This window comes from Myotis lucifugus, unplaced genomic scaffold (assembly GCF_000147115.1).
Source record: "Myotis lucifugus unplaced genomic scaffold, Myoluc2.0 scaffold_45, whole genome shotgun sequence".
Taxonomy (NCBI): Eukaryota; Metazoa; Chordata; class Mammalia; order Chiroptera; family Vespertilionidae; genus Myotis; species Myotis lucifugus.
Genome location: NW_005871093.1, coordinates 864,261 through 886,448, shown reverse-complemented (window position 1 = coordinate 886,448; position 22,188 = coordinate 864,261). Strand labels below are relative to the sequence as shown.

Here is a 22,188-nt window from a genome sequence, read left to right as displayed (position 1 = left end):
CAGCTGCTTGGAATAATGACCTCTTACTCTGGTGCCTACCAATCAATCAGGGAGACCACAACCCTGAAAGGACACACCTGGAAAACTGCTGAATATTCTATGAGATCTTCCCCTGGGACCTCCCCTAAAATCTCCACTCAAAAAAACCCATAGGACGGAAGACCCAGTGCACTCTCTCCCCCACCCAGGAGCACGTTCATGCCTTCCCCTTTCTCATCCACTTCCCCCTCCCTTCCCCACTCCCCCTCCAGGCCCCAGGCACGTTACCAATTGCTTCCTCACTCCCGAGCTCCTAGGGTCCTTTACCTCCAGAAGTTTGCTAAGTCCATTTCTTCTAGGAATTACTTTTTCCACCTCTGTAATTTACCCTATAAATGTTCTCTTACAGTTTGGGTCTTGCTCTGAATTCTTTCCTAGCCAGAACCCAAGTACCGAGGTTGCTGAACCCTGGTTTGGTCTGACCCCACCCGTCAGACAATTGTTGCCATTCCTGCCTCCACCTACAACAGAAGCATTCTTAGCCTCTGGATTGGTCTGAAACAGAAATCCTCTAGATGACAGGTAGTCTGGATACCTGGATATTATTTCCTTATTCCGGGGGTAATCAGGTTTATCTCAAAGTTTGATGTATATCCAGGCATTGATTGGAAAGCTCAAAAGTTAAAGTTCCCAGGCTAGTTATGATGTGGGGGGAACCAAACCAGGTCTTTATCACAGAACAAGGGGGAATTCAAGAGCATGAAAGATTTAGCAATGCACAGTAAATTAATTAAAGCCATAGTATGCACTCAAGAAATGAGAGTGGGTGACCTCAGAGAATGAGATGCTGATGGGGTCTAGGTGGAAGGTTTTTATTAAATGTGGTTAAGAGGAGTAGCAGGGTGGCCCAGCCTGCATGGCTCAGTGGATGAGCGTTTATCTTTGAGCCAGGAGGTCATGGTTCAATTCTCTCTCTCCTCACTCCCTAAAATATCAATTAAAGCCGAAACTGGTTTGGCTCAGCGGATAGAGCGTCGGCCTGCGGATGGAAGGGTCCCAGGTTCGATTCCGGTCAAGGGCATGTACCTTGGTTGCGGGCACATCCCCAGTAGGAGATGTGCAGGAGGCAGCTGGTTGATGTTTCTCTCTCATCGATGTTTCTAACTCTCTATCTCTCTCCCTTCCTCTCTGTAAAAAATCAATAAAAATATAAAAATAAAAAATAAAAAAAATAATAAAATATCAATTAAAAAACTTTTTTAAAAGAAATGTTTGGTAGTTTTTAGTGTACAAATATTTCATCTTATGTTAGTTCCTAAGTATTTTATTCTTTTTAATGCAATTGTAAGTGAAATTATTTTTTAAGTTTCCTTTTCAGATTGTTCATTGTTCACGTATAGAAACACAACTAATTTTTGTGTGTTGCTTCATATCTTGCTACTTTGCTGCATTTATTAGTTCTAACAGGTTATTTTGTATATGTAGAATCCTAGGGTTTTCTACATATATCATATTATCTTCAAACAGAGATAATTTCATTCCTTTCTAATTTGGATGCCTTTTATTTATTTATTTTTTCTTGCTTGGTTGCTCTGGCTAGGACTTCTAGTACTGTGAATAGAATTGGCATAAATGGGCATCCTTGTCTTGTTCCTGATCATAATGGAAAAGCTTTCAATCTTTCACCACTGAGGATAATGTTAGCTGTGGGTTTTTCATATGTTTTCTTATATTGAGATTGTTTCCCTCTGTTCCTAGTTTGTTGAGTGTTTTTACCAAGAAAGGGCATTAAATTGTGTCACAATTTTTTTTCTGTATTAACTGAAGAGATCAGGTAGTTTCCCCCCTTTATTTTTCTAATATAGTGTATAACATTGATACATTTTCATATGTTGAGCAATCCTTGTATTCCAGGAATATTCCCATATGGCCACAGTCTATAATCCTTTTAATATGTTGCTAAATTCAGTATAGTATTTTGTTCAGTTTTTTTCTGTCATAGTTCATGCGGAATATTGGTCTGTAATTTTGTTTTCTTGTAGATCTTTGCTTGGCTCAGTCATCAGGGCAATGCTGGCCTCATAGAATGAGTTAGAAAGCATTCCCTCCACTTAAAAATACATATATGTGTGTGTATATATATAACATATATATGTATATATATTACATTTTTAAAATTGACTTCAGAGAGGAAGGGAGAGGGCAACAGAGATAGAAACATCAATGATGAGAGAGAATCATTGGTCGGCTGCCTCCTGCACGCCCCCTACTGGGGATGGAGCCTGAAACCCAGGCATGTGTCCTGACCAGGAACTGAACCGTGACCTCCTGGTTCATAGGTCGATGCTCAACCATTGATCCACACCAGCCAGGGCCCACTTTTAATTTTTTGGAAGAGTTTGAGAAGGATTGGTATTAGTTCTTCTTTAAGTGTTTGGTAGAATTCACCAGGAAAGCCATCAAGTAAAGGGGTTTCTTTGTTGGGAAGTTTTTGTGTGTTTTTTTAATCCTCACCCGAGGATATTTTTTCCTTTGATTTCTAGAGAGAGCGGAAGGGAGGGGGGAGGAGGAAGAGAGAGAGAAACATCAGTTTGTGAGAGACACATCGATTGGTTGCCTCCTGCACTGGCCCCTACCGGGGCTGGGGAACCTGCAACAGAGGTAAGTACCCTTGATCAAGAATTGAACCCAAGACGCTTTGGTCTGCGGGCCGACATTCTAACTACTTAGCAACTCCAGCTAGGGCTGTTGGGAGATTTTTGATTACTGATTCAATATTCTTATTAGTTATACATCTACTCAGATTTTCTATTTCTTTGTGATTCAGACTTGGTAGGTTATGTTTCTAGGATTTAGTTCATTTAATTTGGTTATTCAACTTGTTGGTGTACATATATGTTTATAGTATTCTTATAACCCTTTTCATTAATGTAAAGTCAGTAGTAATGTCCCTCTTTCATTTCCGATTTTAACTATTTGAATTTTCTCATCTTGCTCAATCAGTCCAGCTAAAGATTTATCAATTCTGCTGATGTTTTAAAAAACCAAGTTTTGGTTTTGCTGATTTTCTAGTCTCTTGTTTCCCTGTTCTCATTTCATTTATCTCCACTCTAATCTTTATTTCCTACCTTCTGCTAGCTTTGCCATGGAGACGTAGAGACGAGGGACAGATGCTGCCTAGGTTTGTGCCACCTTGTGACCTCTACCAAGGCATTGAAGAGTGCCTTGATGGTGTAAGACCAGGTAGGAGAAAAGATGTACAGGGTTTTCAGCTATTGGAATGCTGGGTCCATAGCAAGGGGTTGGGGGAACCCAACCCCTAAAAAGATAGAATGGTCAAGTGAAGAAACTGAGGGTTAGGAACCAATGACCAGTACTGCCTGTAAGCCCCAGAAATCCTGGGGCACAGTTGAGTATCTGGAAAGCCTTCCATCTAAGAGACATTCTTGTATCATGCAGATACCTTGGTTGGACTTATTTTTCTGGGAGTTCTACCTCTGATCTTAATCCACAAATTCAGGTTATCCCTCAGGTGCTGCTGCCATAAAGGGGTCAGGATTGCCATCCTAGCAGGGAAGGGCACTGGCAAGGGTTCAAAATCAGGTAGTAAACTCCACCCCAGTGGAATTCTCTGGGCTAAAGGCCCAGCTAATGGAAGTGGTGGGATATTCCTGCAGGTGACTAGAGAGGGCGTTCCTCAATGTTTTGTGTCTCTGGACCAATGGGAGTTTCCAAATAGAGCTGCACTTTGAAGAATAATATTAAGCAATTGGGTGGATCATTCTCTGAATATGCCTCGGGGCAGATACATCCTGCCTTGATTTATGGGAGTGCCAAGTGAATAATGCCACCCTCATTTCAGCTAATAGTGATGTGGTCAGCTCACAAAGGAAGTTCATATTTTTGTCAGGCACCTCTTGGTGAACTCGGTTTTCAGGTAAAGCATTTTGATTCCTCCCTCTGGGATAGAGGAGGGTGAAGCTAACTTGTCTGCTCAGTGGGGTCCTGTGGCATCCTCTGTTGCTGCGGTGGAGGTGGGTATAGAGCTTAGAGAGGGGGCTCAAAATGCTCTCCAGATCCTAGCAGGCCAGATGAGAAAGCTGAAATGGAAAGCTAGGGACCTTAGTGCAAACAAACACTTACCTGCCTGAGAAGAAGAGGGCAACCCTGGGCACTGCCATAGCTGGCTAGCAGATGCCAATGAGGCATGGCCAGAAGTGGCCAACCATCTATAAAATGCCATAGACAGGATACTCGTGAGCAGAGGGAGGTGAAACTGACATAGTAAGAGGGAAAGTAAGGACCCACAACATGTGCACACACAGATGAGCACCTGGGCAGACAGAATAAGCCAAAGTACAGCTGGTGATCAGGATGTAATGTTGAGAAACACACTATTGAAGGCATTTATAGTTGATAAACACTTAAGCCTATTCATTAAACCCTCCTACTCCCTCTACAAAAATAATAAAGGTATAAGATTTGACCCAACTTGTAAACTTCTAACAGAGGTCAAGCTCTAAGTTTTGTAGTACGTTGGGGTTCTATTTTTTAAAAATATGTATTTTTATTGATTTCAGAGAGGGAGAGAGAGAAACATCAAATGATGAGAATCATTGATCGGCTGCCTCCTGCATGTCACCTAGTGGGGATCAAGCCCGAGACCCAGGCATGTGCCTTGACCGAAATTGAACCTGGGACCTTTCAGTCCACAGGCTGATGCTCTATCCACCGAGCCAAACCGGCTAGGGCAGGGGTTCTATTTCTTGATTTAAGTCATAACTGAGAGAAGTATGGAAATGTCTATTCCAAAGATCTACTGGAGCCAGGCCATCTGCCGAGATCCCATGATATAGGAAAACATCAGGGTCTGTAATACATTAGCATCCTCTAAAAGTCATGGTTTGTTAAAGTGTGAATCAGGTTTCTGCTGAGATCACAGAAGGCTGGAAAATATGCATCAGAATCTGATTATAGGCCCCTTGTATGCAGTGCTTTTGTATGGTTTAAGGTGGTTTCATTCCGTCTTTCTTGCAGCTGTGTTGGATTTTTTCCTGGTGCACAACAGTCCTCTTTCCACTGGGTGGTTAGGTGGTTGGAGGAGGCGAAATCCCAGGATCCCTGATCATGTCCACTGTATGAGGGAGGAAGTCCTTAGCAGTCCAAAAAGGGAACTGTCCTGTTCCTAAGCTGTATTTACTGTTATTTAGCGTAGGAGCGAGGGGACATTTTGGAGGGAGGAGGTAAAAGTTTGGATATCTGGGTTATCGAGTAGATCTATAACTCTGATAATAGCGCTATCAGTTTTTCCTTGTATTTACATCTTAGAAGATATTTCTCTAAAGGGAAAAAATGAAGTACCTAATGTTCACAGCTAATAAGATCATTGTAGAAATTACCAGAGAAGGGAGAAAAAGCACATAATTACTCTTGCTCAGAACAAGAACTACCTTCTTTGGCGTCCTATTCATGCATGTACCTTAAAGTTATGTTAGAAAATAAAGTTAGTGAAATAAATCAGAGAAAAATAAACCCCTATGATTTCACCTTATGTGGAATCTAAAAAAAAAACAACCACACACAAAATTAACAATTGAAACAGAAACAAACTCATAGACACGGAGAACAATCTGATGGTAGCCAGATGGGAGGGAGTTTGGGGAAATAGATGAAAAGAAGGGATTAAGAAGTACAGTGGGCAGCTACAAAAAAGTACAGCTTAGGGAATGTAATCAAACAATACCATAACCATTTACGGTGTCAGGTGGGTATAAGAGTTACTGGAGGATTACTTCGTAAGTTATATAAATGTCTAATCACTATGCTGTATACCTGAAAATAATATAATATTGAATGGCAAGTGTAACTGAAAAAAAATGTTTAAAGCATAAGCTCTGACTTTTAAAAAAAGTTTCAAATCATGTTTAAAAAATAGAGAAAGCTAAAGTACATGACAGAAAAAACAAAATGATAAGGAATCAAAGGACAGAAAGTTTAAGTAAATAAAAGCTAAAGAAATAGGCTATTAGTTAAACAAATCAAAAGTACATAAAGCCAGCTAAAAGGTCATCATCTTCCAAATGAGGACAAAAAACACAGGCAGAGTAGAGACCTGGAGTCCAAGGGCCATGAGCGTACAATGTCCCCTGAGCTAGAGTTTCCAATTCAATTATTCTCTTGACACCAGGGGTCCCCTGAAGGAGGCCCATGACCCTGGGTGTACCTCCCCACATGGTCAAGCTGCATGGCACATCTGTGTCGTTAGATGCGTAGGCTGCACGGGTCTGATTAACTGGGACTGTCCCGGATTTTCCCACTACACTGTGTCCAGCCAGGAATCATTACTCACCTGCTAAGTCATCGTCCACTCATTGTCCCATGAGTAGGGGCCTTCACCACCTAGTGAACATTGGGGACCCCATTATCTCCTTAATGCTCAGGGCTACTTGAGACCCACAGGTCTAAGTAAGTCTTTCTAATATTCCTTCTAGACTATTTGCTTTTCAAATCTTTATAGGTTAGGCAGGGTGAAGCCCTGAGCCTCAGAGGTGGGACACTGAGCTGCCAAGTGGAAGGGAGGGCTCTGCTGTTGAACACCCATGAGGATTTCAGAAAAGGGCTCTGGGTTTACATCCTGGCTCTGCCACTTACTAGCTACGTGCCCTTGGGGAAATTATACTTCTGTGAGCTTCAGTTTCCAATTTGTAAGATATTATTAGTGTATTCTTACTATGTGAGTGTTGCACAGTAATTAGGTCAGGAATTCATTTGGCACAGATGATACAGTGTTTTTGTTTAAAAGTTAGAATAATCAGAGATTTTTTATTTAATAAAGATTTAAGTGTACAATTCTATAATACATCATCTGTATATTGCATTGTGTGTTCACCACCCCAAGTCAACACTCCTCCATTTCCATTTACCCCCACCCCCCTTACCCTCTTCCATTACCATTTACCCCCCCCTTACCTCCCTCTGCCCCCTTTTCCTTCTGGTAACCATCATATTTTTGAGTGTATTTTTCTTTTTTGCTTGATCCCTTCACCATTTTTTTTTAAATATATTTTATTGATTTTTTACAGAGAGGAAGGGAGAGAGATAGAGAGTTAGAAACATCGATGAGAGAGAAACATCGACCAGCTGCCTCCTGCACATCTCCTACTGGGGATGTGCCCGCAACCCAGGTACATGCCCTTGACCGGAATCGAACCTGGGACCTTTCAGTCCGCAGGCCGACGCTCTATCCACTGAGCCAAACCAGTTTCGGCCCCTTCACCATTTTTAAGGGAATCAGTTGGAGGGTAGCATAGCTACAGAACACTTCAGAACTCACTTTTCTGGGCTAATCCATGAAGTGACTCCAAGGGACTTCTTGATGAGGACACTCGTTAGCCAGGAAGGTGTCAAAACTCTGCTTTTGGAGGAAGGGCAACTTATACCCATTTTCCTCAAGTAAGGGTCTTAACCACCGAGGCTCATGTACACTTAGACTCACTTATTTCCCCCTTGGAAAAAAGTGGTGAACTGACAGGAGGGACTTCTGTCCTAACTAACGTAGTTGTGAGCCTTACAAGAGACTGTACAATTGTGCTACCTTCTTCCCATGGAGACCTCTCAGCAGAAGAGGGCGGAGCTGTCTGCCTAGGTGCACACCTACCTGGAACTGAGACAAGGCTAAAGTAACTGCAGAAGGACCTTCATGGGCCCATCCCCCTTTAACTTCAAGTCAGGGCAGACGTTCATCTGCCAATCTCAGGGAAGAGCCTGTTTTATTAAGCGTGGCAACCCAAAACATACCACATTTTAAGGAGAAATCAACACATATTTGCTGGCAAAGTGGGGGGCCAAGGAGGGATGAGAGTAAGTCTCTAAAAAAGAAAGGCACAGCACCCAGGTTCTTATTGTTGACTTTAATGCCATGTGAGGGTACTGAGGCTCCATGTACCAAAGCACTCACAGATAAGTAATGAAAGAACACAGGAAGTGCTTTACTGTGCACACAAACCCAACACCATACAGAAGGAAGACAATGAGCCCAGGTGACCTCCCACACTCCAGACTCATCACTGCACCCAGGCTTTGATCCCACCTCCTCTAACCCCCTGCCACCCCACCCTTCCCCCAGTTAACATATGTATACATATATATTTATTCCAGAAAGTGCTTCTCCCACCCCAGTTCCCAATACTCCAGCTTCTGATGGATTAAAGCCTCCTTCTTAAGGATCATGAGGCAGGCACCACCTTCATGAAAGAGCCCCAGCAAAATGGTCCCCGAGAAAGCTTAATCACTTATATCAGACTCAAATACAGACAGGAGGTGTGCAGAAGGATGATGTTGGAAATTCTAACCTGGATCAAACTGCTCGGTGTGCGTAGTTTTTGTTCTGTTGTTATTGTGTATCTGAGCCTCTTCCAGGTTCCAGCTTACACCAAGATCACACATTGAGGCTCACCCCACTTTGTGGTTTGCAAAAGTCCGTTTCCTACTCCTCCAATGAGCAACCCAGAACAGCAAGATTGTACCACCTGATTAGCCTGAGGCTCAGACAGTTCCCAGAATATCCTAAGCTCCGGGAAGAAAGAATAGAAGCTTTCAGAGCACAACTGACTGCTTTCCAAACGCTAAGCACAGGACAGCCTGGTGGACTAGCCAGAGGTAGAAACAGGATGGCGACGATTCCTCTATTTCTTCTATTCAGAGCACTGCCCAAAGAATTCCTCCACTGGGATGACGTAATGTGGTTCATTGTGGTTTTGTTTCCATCTTTTTTGTTACCATTACGTTTTTTATTGAATTCTGTTATGGCCCACATTATACCATACAGTCCTGTCTCCTAAAACTTCCACCTTCCCAATCAGTGAGCATGGAACCTGGGAGAGAAGGTGCCCAAAGTCAAAAGGGAAGCTCCAGAGGCAGCACTTTGACACATCACTAACCAGGGCCTGTCCCATGGCAGGATGAATCTAGTCCATTGTCAGGGTGAGAGGCATTTACTGACATTATGCACAAGAATTCTATAAAAATATACTTTCCTTCGATCAGAGAGAAGCATTCAACCCTTCTGACACTCTGGGCCTGGCCATTTAGGTTAAAAAGGGATCCAACTGGGAGAAGTCACTTTCTCAGAGACAACCTTTACTTGGAGGTCATCACCACAAACCACCAATTTAAAAGCACTGTTCAGGCTGGCCTTGGCCTCTTATCAGAGAATGGCCAAACTGGGCCATTGAATTCGTTCACTCCATTTAAAAAGAGCTCTAAGCTGGATGCCAATGTCCTGGCTCTTTCTGGTCTACTGGCCTAGAACCCGGTTTCTCCACAATGGCACAGAGCACACGACCTTGAGGACATAACAGAGGGAAAGAGAAATGGGTGTCTCTAATGAGAGGCACAGGGACAGCGTCCCTGTAGCCCCAAGCAAGTCTTCCAGGGCCCGTTTTTTAGCAAACCTGCATTTGAGCATACCAGCTGCTTCGGGTCTTACATGTACAGACTCTAAATGACCAAGCGCTGTGATACGCTGTGCTGGGGGTGGGAAAGAGAAGGGGTCGAGCCCGGGTTACTGAAAGTGATGGGCTTAATTATCTGCTCTCTACTCACATTGACTTCCTCCTAAATAGCTTGCCTCGGTGTCTGTCAAAAAATCAACGTGGTTGAACCACAACGTGTATTAGGCAGTAACACCAATCAGAGCAACTTAAACCAAAGGCAAGTGGCATGTCGTTGAGCTAAACTCCAAGCAGGGACATCAGCTCCAGAAACTTGACGATCCATCGTGGATGAGAACAATAGAAAGAATACATATCTCGGAACCAACGAGACTGACCACTTTCCTCTTAGATCTCCATCTGTATCTCTGCTCCACTCATATAAGAATAGGATATAAGAGTGTAAAGCCATGCCCTGGATCTCTGTTTCCACACAAGGGCCAGGAGGTCATTGCCTCAGGGAGGAATTCAGCCAAGGGTCCAGGGCTTGGCCTTCTCTTCCTCAGAAGGAGGCAGGGGTTTTCGGCTCCCTCTTGCCCTACATCACCAATCTGCTCTTTAAGACTTGAGATCAGTGAGGCTGTCCTCACCAGCTTTTCACATATAACAAAATCTCCCTACAAGAACACCCCCAAACAGTCAAGTACAATCATGAGTACAGAGAGAAGCCCTTATTGCAGCACAGAAATGCTACACTCCAAATACCGGTGCTGCAAAGTCTTCCTTTAGGAGATGCATGTCCATACCCTGACTAGCTGCCCCAGGCTGCACACAGAGCGAGAAGGAAACGCAGTGGGAGCAGAACCTCGTGGATCTTTTTCTCTCTCTGAAATGTGGGGAGTAAAACATAACGGAGGTTTGCTGCTGTCTTCCTACAGCCCCTGGGATAGCAGTGCCTCTCACCCAGCCCTTCCGTTTCTTCTCTAGAACAGATACTCTCCTAGAAGGAGAATGTCAGTGGGATAAAGCAAGGTTTAAAAAAGAGAGGGTTCCACCTGAAACTAATACAAAATAATATTGAATGTAAACTGTAACTGGAAAAAAAGAAAAATAGTCAAAGGGATGTAAAGTACAGCATAGGGCATATAGTCAATAATGTTGTAATCACTGATGTCAGATGGGTACTTTGTAAGGTAGGTAAATGTCTAACCACTATGCTGTACACCTGAAATTAATATAATAAAATATGTCAACTGTAATTAAAACATAAAAAATATTTTTTTAAAAGAGGGGGCTCCCATCCAAGGGTTCACCACAACCTGGATCCTGACAGATGAAATGGCAGCCCAAGAGGTATTCTGAGCCTCCAGAAAGGATGTGACATCTCAAAGATAACAGATGTAGACCCCTTGCCTGCTTGCCTTAGAGAATCTTCAAAAGGCGCCTCTCAAATTTATAATCCAGCCCTGTGAGAAGATAACCCTGCAAGCAAGGAAGGTTGGTGGAAGATAGAAGCCAAGGCCCAAAGCAGGGCTGTAAACATTGTGCTTTTCTAAGGCCAACCCGGTGCATAGTTTTGGTAACTATGGTGACATCTCCAAAAAGTGGTGAAGAATACATTTTGGGGGGAAAGAGTCTTTTCACATCTTCAAACAAAGTAGGGGACTCTTCTTGGGGAAGGAGGGAGAGAAGGTGCTCCTTTTTCAGCCAGAGACTGTGGAGTGGCTGTCTGGATAAAATCCCCCATCATGTTCTATGTTCACACCTATACACTGAGCACAAGGAAGGAACACCTGCACAGGGCTGAGGAAGTGACTGTGCCTATATTATTTTGGTAATGTGGCTCTAAAAAGGGCAGAAACTCTCTTGCAAAGTCAAGAAAGTAACAAAACCTCTCTGGACTTCCTGGCCAAGCCCAAGCTAGCCAGACCCATGGGCCTCAGGTAAAGACTGCCCTGCCTGGAGGAAAGGCCAGGTAAGTTCAGGTACCAGGATCCTGTGGGCCACAAGCCCTGAGCCTGACCCCAAGGAATAGCAGGGGAGACTAGAGCTGCACCTCCGTCCACTTGGAGCTGTGCCTCCGGGCTCAGTCCTCACCTCAGCAGGTTCCGGGGCAGTCAGGAGCCCTTCCAGGGATCTGACTCCCAGAGCCACTAAGGGGAATGGACACCCTCCCTGAAGGGGCTCTATTCCCTACCAGGACTACTCACCACCACGTGATCTTGAACTCATAGATGGGGCGCTTGCAGTAGTAGTGGTTGATGAGGTGTTTGTCACACACCCCAATGCACTGGTGGTCCACGACAAGGCCCTGGGCTCTCAGGTCTGTGACCAGGCAGTGCAGCAGGTCATAAACATCAGCCACAGCCTCCCAGGGCCCAAAAGACACATCCACTTCACAGTGGTGCTCAAATAGCTGCCCATCACTCTCGCTCCGTTCAAAGCGCAGAGAGTTGAGAAGTGGACACTCATAGGGGGTGATGGGCATCTCCTCCTTGAAGACACAGACCTTGAGCTTGGCAAAGCGGGCCTTCCGCTGGACTGCGCGTAGCCGGGCAATCTCCACAATCCGCTCCAAATGGTCTATGGGGATGAATACAGCAGCCATCACTGGGACGGGGCTTAACAGGTAGGGAGTGGGGCAAGGCAGTGGGAGGGCACAGAGAGCCCCAGTGATGGCAGGATCCAAGTAGGAAGAGACAGATTCCTGGGGAAGAGAGTCTTTGGGCCTATGCAGGACACAAAGTTAAAGAGGGATCATGGCTCTCCACTGCCAAAGGAAATCAAGGGGATGGGATGAGGACCATCCTTTTGAAATGTGGTTTGATGACAGTCACAGGCAGGGTGGGCCCCCCCTAACCTGTATCTTCACAGTGGGACCAAGAAAGAGGGTTGGATTCTCTCGTGTCTCAAGTAATACACGTGAACCTTGTTCTGGTGGCGAGCTAGGCACTGCCAGATGCCTTGCAACCCTCCTTCCCCATATACCCTGGCTGTCCCAGGACCTGACCCCTCACCTTTGTAATAGGGCATGAGTCCCAGAAATGCCTGGCGCACTTTCTCCCCCTTCAGTGGCTGCATGTTCTCCAGCTGCTCCAGGAGGGGCCCGATGGCATAGAACTGGGCCTCTTTGTACACAGCCCGCACACGTTCCCGGGGCGGCAGGTCCCCAGAGCGCAGGAAATTCAGCACATCTCTGAGCAGGAAGGAAAGAGGGTTGGTGAGGAGCTGATGAACTGGGCAGTGCCACATGGTGGTTAGGGCACAGAATCTGGAACCAGACCGCCAGCTGTGTAACCTTGGGTATGTGCACTTAACCTTTCTGTGCCTTGATTTTCTCATCCGTAAAATGGGGGAAAATAAGAAAACTACTCCCTAATATTATAGGATTAAATGAGTTAGTATATAAAAAGTGCTTAGAAAATACCTGGCTCGGAGTAAGTCCTCAGTAAGTATTAATAGTTCTTATTAGCAGTATCATTATTATAATTACAATTATTATTATTAGGTATATATAGGAATAATGGAAAGGTTACTAGTCTCTTAACATACACGGTTGGGCAAAAGTAGGCTTACAGTTGTGAGTACACAAAACACAATTTATTTTCGTATTGTTATTCTTACATTATTTTCCATATGAACAACTGTAAACCTACTTTTGCCCATACAATCATTTACCCATTCTTCTGTTGATGGACATTGAGTAGTTTCCAATTGGGGCTCTTAGGAGCAAAGCTACGATGAACATTCCTGCATATAAGACGTGCTGTGAACACATGCACCAATTTCTCTTGGGTAGATGTTGGAAGTAGAATTGTTCAGTCATAGTGCATGTTTAACAAAGTGACTGTAGCATTTTACATTCCCACTAGCAATGTAGAAAAGTTCGTCTTCTACATATCCTTGCCATTAGTATTATTCTGTGGCTATATGGAGAAGGTCAAATGCCTAAACCTAACATCCTGGTTCCAGGATCTCAGAGGGAAAGGGGAAGGGAGAGGCGGAAAGAGATTAACCAAAGAACTTATATGCAAATATTCATAACCTATGGACACAGACAATAGTGCGGTAGGCCTGGGCGGGGGAGGGTAGAGGGGGTTAAATGTGGGGGGGAGGTGACATCTGTAATGCTTTCAACAATAAAGAGAAATTTTTAAAAATCACATACTGCATTTTCTTAAAATAAAAATTCAGTTATTTTAATTCTCTTTTCAAATTCTTTTTTTAATATATATTTTTATTGATTTCAGAGAGGAAGGGAGAGAGAGAGAGAAACATCAATGATGAGAGAGAATCATTGATCGGCTGCCTCTTGCAGGCCCCCTTAATGGGGATCAAGTCCACAACCCGGGAATGTGCCCTTGACCGGAACCGAACCCAGGACCCTTTAGTCTGCAGGCCAATGTTCTATCCACTGAGCCAAATCAGCTAGGGCTCTTTTCAAATTGTTTAATGCTAAGAGTAATCCGATCCATCACTGGAAGGTGTGGCAAGGGCTTTTCTGTAAGGATATGTGAGTAAACTCCATGATTAAGCTGTCACCCCTCTAGTTAGTCTGTGACTATAATGCAACACCAGCTAACACTCAAATATTAATCCGTGTCAGCTACTATTATGTGTTATCCCACTGAATCCTTTCAACAATATTATTATGGGATAAGTGCCATCTTATGTCCATTTTATAAATGAAAAAAGTGGGGGTTCAAAGACGTTAAGGAACAACCTTGCTCAAGGGGCCACAATTAGCCAGAGGCTCAGATGCAGAAACGGCTGACTCCAAGTCCACACCCACAGTGGTCCAGACTGTAATCCAAAGCGCTCTTCATTGGTCACAATGGGAAACTGTCCCAAGTGGAGGCCCAAGCAGCCTCCGAGGCAGGTGCTAGGGGTGTGTGAGCTACACCAGCAGAGAAATTTACCCCAGCAAATGCCCTAAATTCCTATTTTACTTTATCTGAGTCTTTTTTTAAATTGATTTTACAGAGAGAGAGAAACATCAATTTGATGTTTCACTTATTTATGCATTCATTGGTTGCTTCTTGTATGTGCTCTGACCGGGGATCAAACCTGCAACCTTGGTGTATCGGGAAGATGCTCTAACCAATTGAGCTACCCAGCCAGGACGCTTCATCTGAGTCTTTCAACAACTTCATCTGCTGCTGATGAATCATAGGCCACTGGAGCCTAGCGGTCTGAGGATAAATGCCACAATATCCTACTTTTCTGCCCAACACCCTTGCCTGCTCTGTCATTCTCCAGCTAAAGCCAAATCCTATTCCCCTCCCCACAGCCCCTCCTAAAACTGGTCCTCCAGGATCTTAAGCAAACCTTGGTAAGCTCTGAAAAACATATCCCTAGGGCAAGGCCCAGCCACGAGTGTTGTGGGAGCTGCCAGCTGGGGCCAGCGCTTTCCTCCCCCAAACAGCCTGCAAACAAAAACCTTTTTATAGCTCTGCCCAGCAATGTGACACTTTGTTTTCTCAGCATTGGAGGCTGCGGACAACCCGATGGAGAAACCCATATGCTTCAGAGCAAGTTATCTGACCAGAGTCTCCTTTCTGAGGAGGAAAATGACCTTCTCCCCATGTGGGAAATGCTACTTGGAGGCCATCACAGGCGCAGTGATTGAGAGTTTCTGCCTCCCTGGTCGTTTTGTCCAAGGTCAAGGACCACGCTCGTTCTTCAGTCGTCTCCAAAGTTAGACTGAAGGGGAAAGAGCTTCAGCCATATACTCTGAATGGACCAGGCCAGGGGTCACACCAAGGCTCTCTATTTAATCCACACGACAGGCCTGCGGGGCCGCTATAACTGTTTCTCATTTCACCAACAAGGAAACTGAAAAAAAGTCTTTAAATGGTTTATGTGTAAGGTTGTCAGAAGTCCTTTTTTGGGAAAGACTATTTTTTGAGAGTCTGTGTTTCCATGTTTTAGTGTTAAAATGACAGTAATAATTGAAGGTTCTTTTGTTTTTTTGAAACTTTTCTGGGCAACATTGAAGGATGGCAACCCTTTGTTGGCCCTTCCCACACCTTTCCTGTTTGTTTGTTTTAAACTTCTACGTCCAGCTGGTATAGCTCAGCAGTTGGGCACTGACCCAGGAGGCAAGAGGTCACCAGTTCGATTCCTGGTCAGGGCACATGCCTGGGTTGTGATCCCCCGTGGGAAGCCTGCCGGAGGCAGCCGATCGATGATGTTTCTCTCTCATCGATGTTTCTATCTCTCTATCCTTCTCCCTTCTTCTCTCTCTAAAAAATCAATAAAAACATATTTTTAAAAAAATCTATTGAAGGAAGTCAGAGAACTACTGTCACACAACCTGCTTCCTCCCTAAGGGCAACGCTGACCCCCGGAGTCTGATCTGAGGGTATTCTCCAAAAAGCTGTTTTGGAGCTCCCCATCTCTAGGTGGGATCACACCTCTTCCTTTCCACAAGATGACAACTCCACAGTCTTGAATGACGTAGGATAGAAGCAGGTGCATCACAACCAGCCAGTGTGTGTTACCTGAGATTTCTCCAGCTGTCCTTGTCTCCTCTGGAAAAGAAACTAAAAATTTTGATCCATTTTAATAGACACATTTATTAAATTCTGTCAGTATGTTCTCTCCTCTTCTAGGTTCTATGGAAGATACTAAAGCCCCATACCCACCCAGGTCCCTCATTTGCTAGGACTGCAAAGATGATCGTCGAGGGAGAAACATACCCAAAGTGCGTGCCGTCCCGGTCAATGAAGTACCGGCCCTCCGCATCGGTGGGGATGTAATGCCGCCCACTGAACATGGCTGCCAGCATGGTGTCTTCGTAGCGCCGCAGGGTGGACAGGCGTGTGGTGAAGTGAGCCCCTCCGATGTTAAGGGGAACAACCTCAGGAAACTGAAAAAAACCCCACACAAAACAGCTGCATGTTCAGCCAGGCGAGAAAAATGACAGCCGGGCTGCTCTGTCTGCAGTCTTCTTGGGTCTGATCAAAGCCTCACCATTCACTCAGTCACCCCAAACCAAAACCCAGGAGTCTTCCTGAAACACTCCTCTCTCCTCCCTTTCCCCACACTCACCAGTGGCCAAGCCCTACCCATCCTCCTGACAACTCCTAAACCAGGTCCCTCCACCCCAATCCTGTTATTTCTGCTCTAGAGTTCAAAGCCTTCATTGTCCTCCATTCACTTCCCGAATTTACCATTTTTGTGCCCTTGCTCATGCTGTCTTCTCTGTCCAAAATGCTCTTACCACTATCCCTTTGCCCATCTAGCAACTGCGATTGCCCCACATGGTGGTGTACACTGTTCACTGCAGGTGCCTGGATGAGAGTAATCTGCTGGCCCAGATGTGTGTTCTTTTTCCAATTCACACCCAGGCACCATGTAGGTTAGCAGCAGCCACTCATTCTAAGAGCTTCTATTCAAGTTCTACTTGGTGAGCATTTCTGCTCTATTGTCCCTTGCCAGCTCACAAGACAGAGTTAACCAAACACTCCTTCCATTGTTGCCTTCGCTGTATGCTGCATTCTTCTCTATTACAGTCCCTAGCACAATACATTGGTGATTTGTTTTCTTCTGGCAGCCCACTCTTCTAGACCCCAAGCTTCCTGAGGCAGGAACAGCATCTTGTTCACCAATCGTGAGGCCACCCACAGCAGGGCTTGTGGATGTCTGTCGAATAATTCCTTCTTCATCTGTAGTGTGAGATGAGTCCAGCTAAGGTTTTGGAGGCAAGGACAGGGTGAAGAACAGGGAATGATGGAATAGCGTTGTCCTGAGAAGCTCTAGGTCAGTGATGGCGAACCTATGACACCTGGAATGACCCGTAAGAAGAGGGAGACACCTCTGACACGTGAACTCATTTTTTTTTGGTTGATTTTTCTTTGTTAAATGGCATTTAAATATAAAAATAAATATCAAAAATATAAGTCTTTATTTTACTATGGTTGCAAATATCAAAAAATTTCTATATGTGACACGGCACCAGAGTTAAGTTAGGGTTTTTCAAAATGCTGACACGCCGAGTTCAAAAGGTTCACCATCACTGCTCTAGGTTCTCCCTAAAATGCTTGGGATGTTTTCTGTTCTTTTTATTTTTTGATATCTTTCACTCCTCATGATGTTGAAAGAAACAAGGGCAGTTCTCTCTAATTTTCCAACTCTCCTCTTCCAGATTAACTAACATTTTGTCCCAGTGCATACTTTTCAATATTACGACATCTCTCAGGCTCCAGTGAAAGTCTATGTATATTTATTTAGTAAGTCCTTTTCCCCAGCTTTCAAATTCTTTGTGAGTTAAGCAGGGTAAATATACATTAAATAAAAGTTACCCAGGGCCTTGCGCAGTGCCTGTCTCACAGTAAACACCCAAATATGCACTGAACGGGTGAATGAAATAGTATTGACAGTTCCATGTAGATATGTACTGTTACTCTTCTGCACCCCAAGGACAGGAAATGCCTTCTGCTTATTCTATAGCTCCTCTAAAGCTGTTCTAGGTGCATAGCAAGGACTCAAATAATCCATGTGCATACCAAAGATATCTCATATTAATCCAAGTGTTTGCTCCATATTAGAGAGGAAAAGACTGAGGCAGAGAGGAGAAAGCAACCAAAAACAGTTTTAGATCTCACATGGAGCCATGTACTCTGTGGGGGCGCTGGCCCTGGAGTCTTGGCCTCCAGTCTCTGAGTCCTGTACTCTTTCCTCTAAACCACATGGTCCCCCCAATGACAATGCACACAAAAACAGTACCACCGTGTCTCTAATGCAGTGGTTCTCAACCTTCCTAATGCCGTGACCCCCAACCATAAAATTATTTTCGTTGCTACTTCATAACTGTAATTTTGCTACTGTAAACAATATGTAATTGTATATGTGTTTTCCGATGGTCTTAGTCGACCCCTGTGAAAGGGTCGTTCGACCGCCAAAGGGGTCGCGACCCACAGGTTAAGAACCGCTGCTCTAATGGCTCCTTTTTCCCAACTGCAAAGAGGACTTCTAGAGTTTTGCTCATTTTCACAAGGGCCCCCTGATGTTAACGCTATGGACTTGTAGCCCCCAAATAACACTGTCTGGTTCCCCATAGCCTCACCTAGCCCTGCCCAGCCCCTCTGGGGCGCTGCCCATTCTCCTGTTTCCACACATCACCTTCTCCCATATCTGACACTCCCTTAGCTCCTCCTCCTTTCTAGTCTCTCTCTTCAGGGCCCTGCAGTGCCAACCTCTCCTACTCTTTTCCCTCTTCCTACGGGTCATTCCAGGTGTTACTATGATACTGTCATACACCCGAAGGCCAGGGGAAGCCACTGTGCACCACAGCACGGCAGCTGGTGAGGGAAAGCCAGGGAGCTGTCGGATGAGGGTGGACACATCTACCCATTGGCCTGCTTTCTACCTGCACACAGTGCCTTACTCCACTGTCAGGGCAGCTGGACACGGGGTTTGGGTGACCACCCAGGCCTCTTGGATTTTCTAGAGGCACCATCATCTCTTGGGGCTCCCAGGTCCCCTTTGCACGGACTAAAGCAACCTTCCTGGCAGTGAATACTGGAAGGAGGGGTTCGGGGCCAGGTGACCTCTGTGGCAGGGAAGACACACCTGGTGCATTTTACAGGCGGGGGAGGGGGCAGCCCCTCTGGAGCCGCCCTCAGCCCTCTGGATCCCCGAACCTAGCGGGCTGACACCCCAAGGTCAGCTCTGCCCAGCACCTGCGGATCCATCCCCCTGCGCTCCTCCCCCAGCCCCCTCCGTGCAGGTACCTCCTGGGGTAGCAGGGGCAGCCGTGCCCCGCCTGCGTGGCCGTCGGGGTGGCCGGCTCCAGAAAGTCGTCCTCGGCGTCGGAGCTGGACATGGCACCGTCCGGGCGACGGCTGTCTGGCTCCCGCCCCGTGACTACCACCATCCCTCTGGCTCTGGGTAGTGGGCGCGGCTTCGGGCAGGCGGGCAACGGACCCGGCGGCGCTAGCGGGGAGCAGCGCCTGGCATGACGCGAGGCCGCGGACGAGCGGGGTAGGGCGGAGAGCCCGGCGGGAGCTGGGGCCGCCGCTCCCCTCAGCCTGCGGACCGGGCAGCGGCCACCGCGGGGACCACCAGCTGGGCGCCTGACTGTCTATCCGCCTCCCACTACTGCCGGCCCGCTGGCCCCGCCCCTGATTGGCAGGAAGCTTGCCCAGTCCTAGGGCAGGGAGAGCGGTCAGCCCGCGCCTGAGTGGCTACTGGGGCCGGCCGGCTTGTCTGTCCTGCTCTGATTGGCCCTCCGACCTGCGGACACGCCTTCTCCCCATCACTGGTCCCCCAAGCAGCGGGAGGCACCGCCTCTGAGTGGGGGCACCACCTCGGAGTGGGCCTAATGGTTGGCTCAGCGGGTGGCTCCGTGGTCGCCGTGCAGAAACCTTATTTTCTTTCATCTGTCCTTTTATTTTTATGTTTTCCCTTTGACTCAAATTGGCCTCACAGCGCCCTGACTCACCTCCCTCTCACTTGCTGGATCATTCAGCGCTCAGGACAAGGAGGTTCTGGGCCACATCAAATAACATGAAGAAGGAAGCCTCCGGCCTGTTGACCACAGAGAAAGGGTTTTGGTCAAACTAGAGATAACATCTAGGCCTCCGCTGTTTCGGCGCCAGAACACCCCACCCAGGGAATCCTTGCAAAACAAGACGAATCAAGGCCATGGCTGACATCAAGACCAGATGCAATGATCAGTTACCCGCTGCCCTAGCCTGACCCATCAGTAGAGACCACGACCCTGACCGTGACCCTAATTTATCTCCCTTCATCATGGATTAATGACTATTCCCCTATGTAACCGTCCACTAAAAGCCACAGGGGAGCCAGTGTTTTAAGCATTAGCTATCTGTGATTCCGTGCAGGGTGCCATCTCCTTCATAAATCTTCACTTTCGTGGCTGAAAACTCCTGTTTGTGTCTTATTGGGCTTTGATTCGCACAGGCAAATGGACCCCTTCAGTCTGGTAACACCATAATGCGGGCAGCGCCTAGTAACTTGAGAGGCATAAGGGCTCAAGATGTAGTCTTTAGTCTGCCTCCAGGGTACTGGGTCCTGTGTCCCCTCAGGTGTGGAAGCCAGGGGAATCCGGGGTAGGATGGGGTGGCTCACTTCAATAGAGGTGGGGTGGGGGGATACAGCTGAAGTTACTGAGGTTGTAAGACACAGAGGGTTCCTGTTCTTCCCGATTGCAGGAATCCAAAAAAGAAAACTCAAAATAGGGGCAACTGGGTTCAATTAAAAATGACAAGTGAGTATCCACCTTCTCCCTGACAGTTCCATCTGGACACACAGATGGAGACAGGTCCTACACAAAGAAGCTCAGGCTGGTGGGGTGGGGTCCAGCCTTTTCCACATCTGTTTGCAGCCTTGGATGCTGTGTTCGCTGGTACAGCTGGGTCAGCTCAGGGACGCTCCTAGGGACCAAGGTTTTAGCTCTCTCAAACCATTTTTACACCCAGTTCCTCATCTGATTCTCACATTACTGTGGCAGAAAAGGAAGATGAGGCCCAGAGGATTAGATCAGCATCTGGGAGGTTAGTAATGAGCTAGAGGGACAGCACTTCCTCTGTTGGACCAATCACACTCCCAGCTGTAGGTGTCTCCTAGGCTAGTGTTTTCTCCAACTTCAGTTGCATCAAAATCGCTGAAGGGGACTTTGTTAAAATATAGATTCCCAGCCCCACTTCCAGCGAATCTGATTTGGTAGGTCTGGGAGGTAGCCCTTGAATTTGCAGTCCTAACAAACCGATAGGTAATTCTGACACTGCAGGCCCTTGAATCACACTTTGAGCAGCACCACTCTGGCCCCCAGAGGCCTTCTATCTATCACTACCATTCCAGCCTTTCTCGGAAATATCTATAACAACAACAAAGATCTATGACAAAAATTCCTTTTCATCCTACGACAATTAGGATGTCTCCGCTGTAACAGAAACCGCAACCAACAGTGACTTAAATAATAAAAGAATTATATTATCTTGCATAACAAAAAGTCTGAGTAGATATTGGGTTGGTTCATTAAGTAACTTAACAAGGCATTACCTGGACCAGCTTCCTTCCATTTACCCACCCTGCCAGATGGCCTCTCCTTCCCTAGGAATCCATATGAGACAACCATAAAACTAAGGGCTGGCAAGGAGACATTTATTCCAAGACCTTAAATCACGGTTGTATCCAGAAAATGAGAAGGAAACCCAGAGATTCAGGAGATGGGAAAGTCCATGTGCAATTAGTTGTAGGTTGCTGAATGTGTTGGAGTTTTCATTTCCATTTCTGCCGAGAATTTCCTTCAGGAATGTAGTTGGTTGTGTTTACACAGTAGGGAGAAACCCAAGGTCGGCAGCCTGGAATGAGGACTTGCTGAGTGAGTAGGAAAGGGCTGGAGCAGGCTTCCTGGGAAAGCAGGGCAGTTTGCTGGCAGCTGCTATCGCCACCTCCCAGTGGAATGACTTCCAGGCCAGTTCACATGAGGCCTGAAGGGAAAGTCAGTGAGCCTTTGAGGGAGGGATGCCCACGCAGAGGTGGGGGATGCTCTCTGAATACAGGCAGTTAAAACCCTGGGATTACTTTTCCAAGAGTCAACTGAACAAATAGTTCTACAGGCATCAAGCCCTGAGATTCCTAAACTGGATTCTATTTCCAATGCCTTCTCAAAGAAAAGAACTTTTGAATGCTGACAAATCTCCAAAGTACCGATTCAGCTACTGAATTTTCTCTCTTGATTTTAATTTATTGAATAAATAATTTAACAACAATAAAGGAAATGAAAGTAGGAACAAAAGAATGTATT

General features: G+C 46.0%; 1 protein-coding gene across 1 annotated transcript; it reads right to left on the bottom strand.

Moving 5' to 3' along the window:
* Nucleotides 1-10,686: 10,686 nt before the first annotated feature.
* On the bottom strand, nucleotides 10,687-19,376 carry KCTD7 (potassium channel tetramerization domain containing 7). The gene is given in 5 exon segments (XM_023753446.1): nucleotides 10,687-11,993; nucleotides 12,428-12,606; nucleotides 16,112-16,281; nucleotides 19,148-19,170; nucleotides 19,173-19,376. Coding segments are annotated over 5 exon segments (867 nt in total). The 5' UTR covers nucleotides 19,291-19,376; the 3' UTR covers nucleotides 10,687-11,616.
* Between the last annotated feature and the right edge of the window lie 2,812 nt (nucleotides 19,377-22,188).